Below are 12,857 nucleotides of genomic sequence, written 5' to 3'. Positions count from 1 at the left end.
AGAGAGGAAGGGAGAGGGAGAGAGATAGAAACATCAATGATGAGAGAAAATCATTGATTGGCTGCCTCCCACATGCCCACACTGGGGATTGAACTCACAACCGGGCATATGCTCTGACCAGGAATCGAACCATGACCTCCTGGTTCATTGCTCCACACTCAACCACTGAGCCAGGCCGGCCAGGCTTCCTGCTGCTTATAATCATCAAAAATCACCCTCAGTATAATACTATTACACTTATGTCCTCATGTAATTGTCACGCCTCTAAGAGGAAAAGCAGGTAGGATTACATCCATGTTGAAGATGGGAAAACTGAGCTTCAGGAAAGCTGGAGGCACACAGCTAGGGTTAAAAAAAAAAGTTAATATAATCTCCACTTAACAAATGCAGAAACAATCTGAGTGGTTAGGGAAGTTGCAATAAGTGTCAAAGCTGAGATTTGAATCCAATTTGGTCAGATTCCAAAACCTTGTGTATTTCCCATTGTGTCCTGCTGTCTGCTCACTACTCCTTTCTCTGAATTGGAGAGCTGAAGGGTTGTTAGAAATGATGTCCATCCCCCCATCCCCAGAAAAATTGTACTTCACTCAGTTGAATCACAAGGGTATACTCCAGGGAGAGGAAAATAAAGCATTTCCCAAACTTTGGCATAGCTCTTAGTTAACTGAAGGGACCCAGGAGAGGGGACGTGTCTTCGGGACACTAGTGCAGCTTTTTCCTTCACAGCCCTGCCCACCCAGCCACTGGGGATCCAGAAGGCATCCCTGTCTGTTCTGTTGAATCTCATAGACACAGCAATTACCAGAGAGAATCTGTGTTCTGCACCAAATGATTCTCTATGGAATGGAAATCATTGTATCAGATACATGTGTTTTTCAAATTTTCGGAATAAATCTGATTAACGGCCAGTGCTCGCAGATCTTATTTCCCACTTATGTGAAGGTAAACTCTATTATTCATTTGTGGGCTTTTGCTGGACACAGAGGCGTCTTCTTTCACGCTGGTTCTTTGTGCTTTCCCATTTGCTGTTAAACTGTTGCAGACCACAAATCAAGAGCATGTTGTTAATTTCATTACAAGAGCAGGCAGTAGTGGGAGTTCTTGTACTTTTAAAAAAATGCCAGGATAAAGAGGATCTGGAAAGCTGTCCACAGTGTGTCCTCAAACTGGGAGCCCTTGCATAGCTTGTCCTAATTACCTCCCTTTTTTCTGGAAGCTCTCATTTTGGTCATGGTGGGAATGCCATATTTAATCGGTTTCCACTCCGGTGAGATTGACAGTCTCTGATGTACTTTTTATTCCTTTCATGCGCTGCCCACTCATTTGTAGACTCTTCTTAGTCCATGTTTAAGCTCTGTATATCAACTAGTCTTTTTAAAATTATAGTTAGGAAAGTGTTACAAAATCATGCATATTCAAGTCTAATTTCTCAAAGCATTTGCTGATCATGTCCATTTTAAGAGCCTGTTGTGTTCAACTTTGCCTCCTTTCTGTCCAAATCCTCACTCTCATGTAACAGTTCATCGCCATTTAAATGTTTACAAAGGGTTTGTATTTCTAGACATTTTGCTCATCACTTCGGTGCCTCAACGATAAAACCTAAATGCAACAATAATGCAAACTCTGTAACTTTGCTTTCAAACACAAGCTAACTTCCAAACAATATGAATGCACAAACCTCCCTGCCCCCACAATTCCAGGCTTTATCTCAAAAATTTTCTTACAAATCTAGGCACATCTTCCTTTTCACTTGAAATGTAGTTAGGCATTATCCAGTTACTGCAGTCTCCTTTACTTAACAGGAAGAGCATTAACAAGAAGGTTCAACTGTTGAACATTTGCCAGGAGAAAAGATTCACTTAACAGTTTTACTTCTCTTTGTCACAGTGGCTTAAGAAAGACGTGAGAAAACAGCTACATTCACTCTCCTCCCTCTCTCCCCTCACCCTGTCTTTTCAGGCACTTCCACAACCTACAGAATCTCAGTTTGGCTTATTGCAGAAAATTCACAGACAAAGGTTTACGGTACCTGAATTTAGGGGATGGATGCCACAAGCTCATCTATCTGGACCTTTCCGGCTGCACCCAGGTTTGTCTGTTCAGTCTTCCCTTTCCTGCAGCAGGCGGGGAAGTCCGCCGGAGAGCGGGCTGCATCCAGTCCCCATGTTACACGAACGAACGCTGTGCACAGGCTGCAGCACACTTCTCAGAGGTTTTAAGTTACACGGCCACAGCTGCTTACATCTTCCCCAGGATCGCTGCTATAGGCTCTTGGCTTCCTTCCACTGGGGTGTCACATCCCCGACCAGGCAGAGCTCATTGGATGATGAAACAGACCACTGCTGGTAGATACGCTGAACAGTTAGTGTGCCAGAGTCCAAATCTCGAAATTTTAAAAGATTGCTACCAAGATGCAAACAAAGGAAAACTCTTTTGAGGGAGAATTTGCAAGGAACTTTCTGAAAAGTCGATTGGCTCCCACATGGGCTTTCAAAGAGTAAACATGCTTCACATGTTAAGTGTAAGAAAGAAAATGCAACACAGATTGTACATTTTAAAAATTGCATTATATCCTTAGGCTAAATAGCATGCGGATTTGAGATCTATGTGGGGAAATATTTAACTATGAAAAAACAGATGAAAGAAATTTGGGCAGAAAATAGGGTGGAGTTGTGGAGGGTAGGACATGGAACTTTGGCAATAGGTGCTGCGTCATTGATAGTTTCTTCTGCTCTATTTTGATCGATGTAAGTCGTAATTCTTTTAACTTCTTTTCTGTGTATTGTATTAGTATTAGTATCATAGTATGTTCATTGTATGATACCACAATAGCACAGATGAGAACTGGCTGAAATATTGATAGTTACCATTTATTGAGTTGTTACTATATGCCAGGCACCACGTTGAGTGCTTCACACATATCAGATTTAGTCCTTGCACAAATGCTGTGGAGTATGTATTTATGATGCCCATTTAGAAATGAAAAGACCCAGGTTGCACTCTGATAGACATCTGTTGGTAGATACCTCAGTTTCATGGTTACTAGGCAGTGGCGAGGACATAGGGGAAAGGAGAGGAGGACTCTAAGCTAGGTCTGAAACATCTAGAACTTACATTTTTAATGATCCAATGATGTGCAACTTGCTGATTAACATCTACCCATCACTCTTATGACCCGGATGGTCTTGCCTCCAGCTTGACTAAGCTTTAGAAAGGCTTCTCTCTGAGTGTTGACCCCTAACCTCCTTTTTCTGAGAGCATTTATTTACTTTAGAAAACTTGCAGTTGTACATTCTTTTTCTGTTCCCTTTGAGATGTAAATCTCTTTAAAAGCTTTTTGCCAGTGTTGCAACCCAGGACAGTCTTTTTCGAGTACCTGGGAGCCATGCTTTGAAATGTAATCACCAAGGGAGATTACACCAGTATCTCCCAGTCTCCTTGGAAAGATAGAAGCCTAACTTTGATATGGGTGTCCATTAGCAAACACAGATAGCCTAATCATGGAGAAAAATATTTGCAAATTCAGGAATACCCATATGTGCTTGACATAGCCCATTGATCACTCTTTTCCCTAGATATACATCCTCTGATACTTTCTACTAGCTCACCGCATGCTTAAAAATCCCCCACCTAAGTGTGACTTACCTCCTTGTTCTTCTCAGTTTTCATGAGGTAATTACTAGGCAGTGGGGAGAACATAGGGGAAAGGAGAGGAGGGGAAACAACACACAACTCATACAAAACACAAGTACACATAACACAAGTCCTAAGCATGAACATTCTTAGACATAGAAAAGTAGATACTCTACCCAGCAAAGCTATCATTTAGAATTGAAGGACAGATAGCTTCCTAGGCAAGAAAAAGCTGAAGGAATTCATCACCACAAGAAATATTAAAGTGTCTTTTTAAGAAGAAATTTTAAAAAGATAAAAAATGAGTGGTAAAAATACATATCTATCAACAATTACTTTAAATGCAAATGGGATTAAATACTCCAATCAAAAGACATGTGGAGGCTGAATGGATAGCAAAACAAGATCCTTGCATATTCTGTCAACAAGAGACTCACTTTGGATTGAAAGACACACACAGACTGATAATAAAGGGATGGGAAAAGATATTTCACAAAAATGGAAACAAACAAAAAAAGCTGGGATAGCAATACTTATACAAGACAAAGTAGACTTTAAAACAAAATCTATAACAAGAGACAAGGATCCAGCAATTCCACTTTGGGTATTTATCCGAAGAAACCCAAAACACTAATTGAAAAGACATATATACTCATATGTTCATTGCAGCATTTTTTACAATAGCCAAGGTATATAAATGACCTAAGTGTTCACCAATAGATAAGTGGATATAAAGAAGAAATGGTGCATCTATACAATGGGATATAATTCAGCCATAAAAAAGGATGCAATCTTGCCATCTGCAACAAGATGGATAGACCTAGAGTCTATTGTGCTGAGTGAAATAAGTCAAAGAAAGACATATACCTTATGATTTTACTTATATGTGGAATATAGAAAACAAAATAAACAGAATAGAAAAAAATCCAAATGCTCAATAAGAATAAATTGTCTCTATAATCATGTATACTGGTATAAAATGTAGTTATATACATATTACTGCACAAGGAAACTTAACATGACCTGAAATCTTAGAGTTCATATATAAGAAGCTTTATACAGGTATTCCCAAATTGAACATGATAAAGTTTTACGTGACGTTACTGATAATAAAGAGTGAAGATGAAAGAAGCTTTCAATACTATCAATTTTAAAGTTTTGATTACTTTTCCCTGATGGAAGACAATTATCTTTTTATTTCATATGTAGAAAATATTACAGAATATCAAATTGTTATATAAAGAGGCCATTAAAGGGTGTGTAGCTAAAAATGTGGGCAAAAGTATTACAAAAGTGTGTTAATAAGTTAATTAATAAACTATAATATCCTAAAAAAAGAAAGAAAAGTTGAAATGAGAAGTTTCAAAATCAGTGACTATCTGGCTAGGTATGCATGTAAAACACACAGACATTGTCTCTCTGTCTTTAAATTTTGAGCCAACATTTATAATGTGAACATAAAAATCTAGACTTCAAGCTTCTCTTAAAACACTGGAAGAACTGGCAAAATTGGGCCTGCATTCCCACATGGCATCCATGGCTGGAGCTGAGTCAGCCTCACCCCCTTGAGGTGGTGCATGCTCCCGTTTGACACCCTCTCCACTCGGTAATGTGTACACATGCACTTATACCTAGACTACCACTTAATTGCATCGCCTACCTGTCCTCAACAGCTTTTGAGCTTGGTCTGAATGTATAAAGAACAGATTTATTTTCCTAATTGTTCCTTAATTCGTGAGTCTCAAACCACAGAGAAGTTAGCATTTCACGTCATTATGCAAAACAATGGTTGGTTTATTTTGTTCATTCTTCTTCCATTTCCATTTGTTCATTTAATAGTTCAACAGAGATTTAACTCTAAGCATCAGACACTGTTTCGGACACTGGAAAATCGTACCATTTAAAATGAGCCGAAATGGGCTCCTTCTTATCCATGGCTATCTTTCAAATGGCTACTGCTCTAGCTTCAGAAAGAAGAGGTGAAATTGGATGTTACTGCTTTCCGAGGGACTTCAGCCCTTTGAGGACACTCTGCCTACCTCCTCAGCTCTGGGTGTGAGAATCGTTTATTCTTTCAGGCCGAGCTGCACTGATATGGCAGCACGAAAATGGTTTCAGAGATGGAAAACTGACAATTCACGTATTTTTCAGGTTCTCCACTTGGAAACTGAAATCTATTTTTTTTTTAATGCTGGAAATTTTGCACTATGAAGTCATGTATTAATATATCTGACCAAGAGAAGAAGGTCCTAATAAAACAAAAAGACTTGAGAGTAGAGGCTAACAGCTAAATGCTTTTCGCTGGTGTGTGAACGCCTGCTGCGCACTGGACACTGGAACTTGGGGTTAGGATACATGAAATATGTCAAGGGCAAAGCTTTAATGTAGTCACAGCTGCGCCAGAAAGGAAAGATGTCTTTATACAATATTGTGAAAGAATTTTCACCATACTTGTTAGAAAAAGTAAATAAATGGATGATGGGGAATTGCAAAGAAAAGTTAAAATCAATTACCTATATTTTAGAAATGTGTTGCATTCTTTTGGGACTGGATAAACGCTGTAGATGCATTAAGTAATGGGACCGATTGCCTCACAAATACCAGCACTTGCACCTGCACCTGCTTGTCATCATCTTTTTTTTTCCTTTTTTTTCCATAATATTACAAGCTGTGGTTGAGGTGATGTCTCTGCTCAGTTTCTCCTCCTCAAAGAGGCCTCTGCTGACCTTCAGCCCTAAGTCAGGGCAGGGCCGCTCCAGCCTCCTCTTTCGCTACCCATTGCAGACCTCTAGCCATATACTTGTCACTTTGAATTTTGTAGTATTATTTACTTTAAAAAAATCTTTGTTTTTTTTTCTTATTCCAGGTTAAACACAAGAGGGAGAGGGAGAGAGAGAGAGAGAGAGAGGAGAAAAAAATTAAGTAACCTAAAAATTAATCACCTAGAAATAATAAACAGTATTAGTAAAAAAGCCTTTTGGTCTTTTTTCTATGCAGGTGTATAATCTTTTAAACTAAAATGGATTATATAGTACACATATCTTTCACTTACTATTCTATAAAGTAAATATTTCATGAAATATTTTCCTGTAACTTACTCTTAATAGCTACATAGTATTCCATTATACCAAAACACCAATATATATTTCACTATTCATTTTTGGCCTACCATATTTTGCTATCAATGATAACCTGTGAGGAAAATTCTTGTAGCCATATCTTTGCATATGCCTATGCAATTTGGGGGTACACATTTTTAGAAGCGACACAGAGGACAGAGTTATTTTTAAGGCCATCCATATTTTACCAAGGTTGTCCATTTACACTTACCATAAATGTAAAATAATGTTTGGTATCTTTATAAATATGTTTAAAAATATTTCGCCAATTTGGCATTGAACATGATATTTTGTATTTTTAATGTGTATTTCTTTGGTCATGAAAGTTTTAACCATACCCAGGTACTTCATACATATTCATTGAATGATAGCATTCTCATTCCAGGAGGCCGACATTGTTAAAATAGCTTTGAAATTAATTTAAAATTTTCCTTTAGAGTCTGATTGCCATGTTTTCTTCATGCTGTTTTCAGAAGGAACAATAAATCTACGTTCACTAAGCAGATTCAAAAATTCTGCTTGAATCAGTTGAACAAATTTAATTCATTTGCTTTTATACTTACCATTTACTCAAAGTTATAAAATCTAAGCTTATGCCATAAAATAGTTTTTTAAAACCCATGCCTAAAGACAATTTGGGAAGACTTTATGGAGACAAAATAATTTCACCATGTAAAGAAAGTACCCTTTCCTGTACTCCTTGGTTATCCATCGTGTGGGAGACATTGGCGACAGTGAATGGAGTCCATCTTGTTCTAGGCTCTAGGAAATGCCGTGTGACCTAATTCATGGCAGATATTCATCAGATGTTTATTGAATATTTGGATTAATGGTTAAATACGTGAGACTAATGAACTATTGTATGAAATGTTGGTAGTTTTCCTTTACACCTCATGCTTTTTTCAGGGACTGATCCTCTCCCCTGTGGTTTTGTGGAGCTGTCACTCATGGCACCTTGAGAGAATATACCATGGTATTGGGAGCATGAGTTCTGGGGTACTTTTAATCCTGAGTTTGCCATTTACTAGTTTTGGGTCTAGGGCAAGTTGCCTAAACTTTCTGTAAATGTCAGTATCTTTATCTATGAAATGGGGAAAATACTAGTATCTACCTCATAAATGTGTTGTGTGAGTGAAATGAATTGATGCACATAAGAAGGTTAGAACAGTGGCTGCAAAATAATGCTTAGTCATCATTAGCTCTTATTATTCTTATTCTTATTCTTATAGTATTGGTATTAGTATTTTCCTGGCCACTGGTCATTTGGCCCAGGCCTAGACAATACTAAATTTCATAAGCAGTGGCTATGATTTTTCTAGGCAGAGTATGATCCTAGCAGAACAATTCAACATTGAGAAAAATAAAATTCTGTTTTCTCTGAGGTTGCAGGGTCTGGAGTGTTTAAGTCCAGGCTGATTTGTGATTCTCTTGCCCAGGAATACAGAAGAAATTTGTCTGCAGTGGGAAAGAATGAAACCATCACAAAGAGGCCAACTTTTGAGAGGGAGTGATGATGTGTTAAGAAGGAGAGATGACATATTGTTTAGTTGGACTTTTAGTTAGACACACCATTAACTCCCTTTCTACCTAAGCTAGTTTATATTGAGTTTCCAGTTTCCATCATTGCAACCGAAAGAAACTGACAACTGGTGAGGGTGTGATTCCTATTTAGCCTTTAGTTGGGGGAGCAAAGAATGCTTCTGATTGGGCTTGAAAAAGAAAAAAAACACTAAAACCCAGAAAAAGTTGTGAGGTTTCTCATGGCTTTTTACATGTACCCAAATTTGTTGCTTTGAGCATGCTCTGTGAATGACCACAAAGCAATCCCAAACACTCAAGAAGCCAGATTAAATTTGCTTCCTGTTTTGCTGGCACTGAGAGTTGGGACCTAATGAATAGAGGCATTCCCTAAAGACTTTTTTTGGGGGGGTGGGCGGGGGGGTGGGGGAGGGTGCAGGCCGGTAATGACTTTTATCAAAGTACTAGGAGCCCAGTGTGCAATTTGAAATCGCGCGGTGCCACCCACCCTCGAGTCGCCGTCCAGCCCTGCCTCCCTCCCCAGGCCCTGCAGCAACTGGCCCTGCCTTCCTCTCTGGCCCTTGAATCAGCCACAGCCGCTGCCTAACAGCCCTCCCCCAGCGCAGGCGCGTGGAGGCCCCAGCCGCCCGACCCCAATGCTGCATGCGCAACTTCCCCCTGTCCAGTTGATCTGTTATGGCGTCCCGGGTTATTAGCATATTTCCCTATTATATATATAGATAATATCCATACAGAAAATGCACATGCTGTGAACATTAATGTACACTACTTTATTTCTGTTAGGTATACACATGGGAGTCCAATGGCTGGGTCATAAAGTATGTGCATGTTTGGCTTTTGTTGAGATGGTTAATTTCCTACATTGCTTGCATCAATCCTGATGACATTTTTTATGACTTAGAAAACTTGTAGATTTGATTTCTGTGAGAAAGCCAATGCTGTGGCTCTCCAACCCCTTAATCAAAGAGGGCCCCAGGGTTCAGTTCCTGGTTCACTTTTCTTCTCAGCCTATACCTACTCCTTTGGTTATCAGACCTAGAGGATGGCTTTAAATATCACCTAAAATCATGAGCATATATATGTATATACACATTATATATATACATACACATACAACATCATTACATGTACATGTACATGTATATGTATATGTATATGTGTACACACATATATATGTATACACTATGTGTAACATATATAGAGGTGTGTTTATATATACATATACATGCTTAAAGAAGCTTATATGTATATGAGTTTATATGTAATATATGTTTATAGAAGAAATGTATGTATATATGTATAAATGCACACACACATATGATATATAATATATATCACCAACCCAGACTTCACTCTTAAATTTTACTCTTATATCTTAAAAATATTTTTTAAACCGCTGCTCTAAAAAATAACTCCTTGCCCCACCTTTGGTTTTCCCCAGCTCCATATTTATAGTTGCATAGGCCAAAAATCTCGGAGTCATTTGTTTTGGATTAAATTGTATCTCCCCAAAATTCATATGTTGAAGTTCTAACCCCTAGTACCTCATAATGTGACCTTATTTGGAAATAAGGTTGTGGCAGAAGTAATTAGCTAAAATGAGATCATTAGGTTAGGCCTTAATCCAATATGACTGATGTCCTTATAAATAGGGGAAATTTGGACACAGAAACACGCATATGGGAGAGTGCCACATGAACATAGAGAGAGCCATCTAGAAGCCAAGGAGAGAGGCCTGGACCATGTTCTCTTCTCGCATTGAAGGGAGAAACCTCAGAAGGACAAACCGTGCTGGCACCTTGATCTTGGACCTTTAGCCTCCAGGACTGTTGGTACAACACATTTCTGTTGTTTAAGCCACACAGTTTGTGGTACGTTGTTACAGAAGACCTAGCAAACTAATGCAATACCCTTGACTGTTTCCTCTCACTCTCCACATCCACTCCATTGGGAAGTCCCATTGACTATTACTTCAGAATGCATCCAGAATCTGACCACTTCTCACCACCTCCACAGCTGCCATCCCACTCAAAGCCACCATCATCTTTTGCCTGGATCGTTGTGATAGCCTCCCAATTAGTCTCTCTGCTTTCACTTCTGCCTCCTACAAGTCTGCTCTCAACACAGCATCTGGAACGATCTTTAAAAAACCCACATTAATGTCCTTCTTCTGCTCAAATACTTGGTAAGGCTTCCTATTCACTGGATAAAAGAAAAACCTTGAAAGGACCTCCAAGACCCATGTAATATGCCTCCTCCCCCAATTGCCTCTCCAACATCATTTCCTACTACTCTCCTTACCCACTCTGCTCGGTAGCACTGGCTTCCTTACTGTTCTTCAATCACAAAAGGTCTTGACTTATGGTTTCTTTGCATTGGTGGTTTTCTTTGCCTGGAATACTCTTTCTGCAGTTATCTGTTTGGCTACCTTCTTCATCTCCTTTAAGTCTTTCCTCGCATATCCCCATAATGAATGAATAAATAAATAAAAAGGCATCAGCTAAAATGCTCCAAAGAGATCCACATTAGTTCCCTATTCATTTTAGAGCGCTTTAAAACATGTTCAATTTCTTTCAAAATACAAAAATAGAAAATATGGGTAGCATTAAGAGTTTTAATGGAGAGGACAAAGATACCCTACTTGTACATGAGAAATTGACAGTTAGGAGGGCAGTGATTCCTGATTATATTTTCCCTTTATCCTCTGCTCTGTGTGTAACTCCAAGGGTTCTCCCGTTGATATTATCTTTAGATAGCCATTTTCCGTACAGATTCATGTATCTCTCACTGTGTGTAGCAGTCAGTAGTTTATAGCACTGTGTAGAAAGCCAGGCATGGAATGACCACAGCTCTGCTGGGAAGGAAGGCATTCCAGCTGAAACCTAAATGCTCAGAAACCAACAACTCTGAACATGGAGGACAATAGGAACCAGAACCAGATGAAGAGTGGGGAGTTTGGAACAAGACGCAGATGTTTTTGTTTAGATTTAAGGTAAGTAAACCAGAGAGTAAGAGAACTTGCAATCAGTGTTTCTCTCTCTGTCCCTCCCTAGTTCTCCATTTCCAGCCTCAGTTGTTTCGCTAGGCTCACCTTTCCCTTCTGCGTAGACACCCGGAATACTGCGTAGTCCCTTTCTCCCACTCACCAGGTTAACTTTCACACATACTTTGAGGAACTGCTCAATCACAACCTTCTCCAGGAAGCCCTTACTGCCCCGTCTTTCCCCAAACCCAAGCTGGGTTATGTTCCTCCTGTGTACACTTCCAGCATTGCACTTTCACTAAGCATTCTCTATGTATGTACCAGTCTGCTTATTTGTCTGCTCTCCTCCACATGGTGAGCTCCTTGAAGGCCAGCATGATGCCTTACTTACTGGTATATCCGATTCCTTAGCACAGTGGTCGGCAAACCCATTAGTCAACAGAGCTAAATATCAACAGTACAATGATTGAAATTTATTTTGAGAGCCGAAAACCGACTTCTGCGCATGGGCCACGAAGTTTCAATCACACTGTATGTGCACGCCCGCATGTGGTATTTTGTGGAAGAGCCACACTCAAGGGGCCAAAGAGCCGCATGTGGCTCGCGAGCCGTGGTTTGCCGACCACTGCCTTAGCACATTATAGTACCTGACACATAGTTGGGCTTTGATCAATGTTTTGATGACTGAATGAATAAATAATGAATGAAAATGCAACCAATTTTAAGTAATGGCTAGCCAGGTTCTTAGGTGAAAGTTCAGGAAGCCTGTTGGGTGGCTGAGAAGTTGGCAACTTACTAGACCGAGGTCTGATGATCTTTTCTTGGCAAGGGTTTGACATTTACAAGGGGAAAAGAGCCTAGGAAACTATGAGATAACTAAAGTGAAAGCATTTTTCATCAATTATTTTTTAGTCATTACACACAAATCAAGAAAATGAAAAGGGACAGCATCCCAGAAATGTTCAAATGATTGGAATACTTGATGCAATAATACTGGTTTATCAGTAGTTCTTGTACTGTTAAATCTCTCTGGGAGCCATGAATCTTAAAGGTAGGCCATCAAACTGCACATTGGAAGATTCCAAGGTCATTTCAGTTATCTCCAAGCTACATAATTCCAAATCCCCCTTTCAGAGAGGCAAAGATCATGGAAGGTCTTACTTGTTCATCCCTGGGGTTTGTGGTGGAGGTGGGAGAAAGCCACATCCAGAGATGAATGTACTAGCCAAATGGAATGAGATTGCATAAGCAAAGCATGAGTAAACAGGGATTTCTCTCTCTCTCTCTCTCTCTCTCTGTCTCTCTCACACACACACACACACACACACACACACACACACACACACACACACACACAGCAGAAGTCAGTGGATGGTAAAAGGAGCCCCAAACTGGAGTTAGGAGACCTGGGATTTAGTCCTTGCATGCCACTGACCAATTGTGTAACCCTGGACACTTGGTTGTTCTGCCCCAGCATCCTCTTCTGTAGAATGGCTGGGTTGAGCTAAATGATCTTTTTCAGCTTTAGGATTTTGTGCTTTTGTATGAAGACTAACCAAGATAATTAAAGAAGGAGAAATTGG

At 39.6% G+C, this 12,857-nt stretch overlaps 1 protein-coding gene across 1 annotated transcript in view; it reads left to right on the top strand.

Annotated features, from left to right (window-relative positions):
- The window catches only part of FBXL13 (F-box and leucine rich repeat protein 13), a 152,803-nt gene that overhangs the window by 75,575 nt on the left and 64,371 nt on the right, over nucleotides 1-12,857 (top strand). The window contains 1 exon segment of the mRNA XM_008151323.3: nucleotides 1,960-2,089. Coding sequence (XP_008149545.3) covers nucleotides 1,960-2,089 — 130 coding nt within the window.

This window comes from Eptesicus fuscus, chromosome 14 (assembly GCF_027574615.1).
Source record: "Eptesicus fuscus isolate TK198812 chromosome 14, DD_ASM_mEF_20220401, whole genome shotgun sequence".
Lineage (NCBI taxonomy): Eukaryota > Metazoa > Chordata > Mammalia > Chiroptera > Vespertilionidae > Eptesicus > Eptesicus fuscus.
Note: the sequence above shows the minus strand (reverse complement) of the source record. Positions and strands in the feature narration are given on the sequence as shown.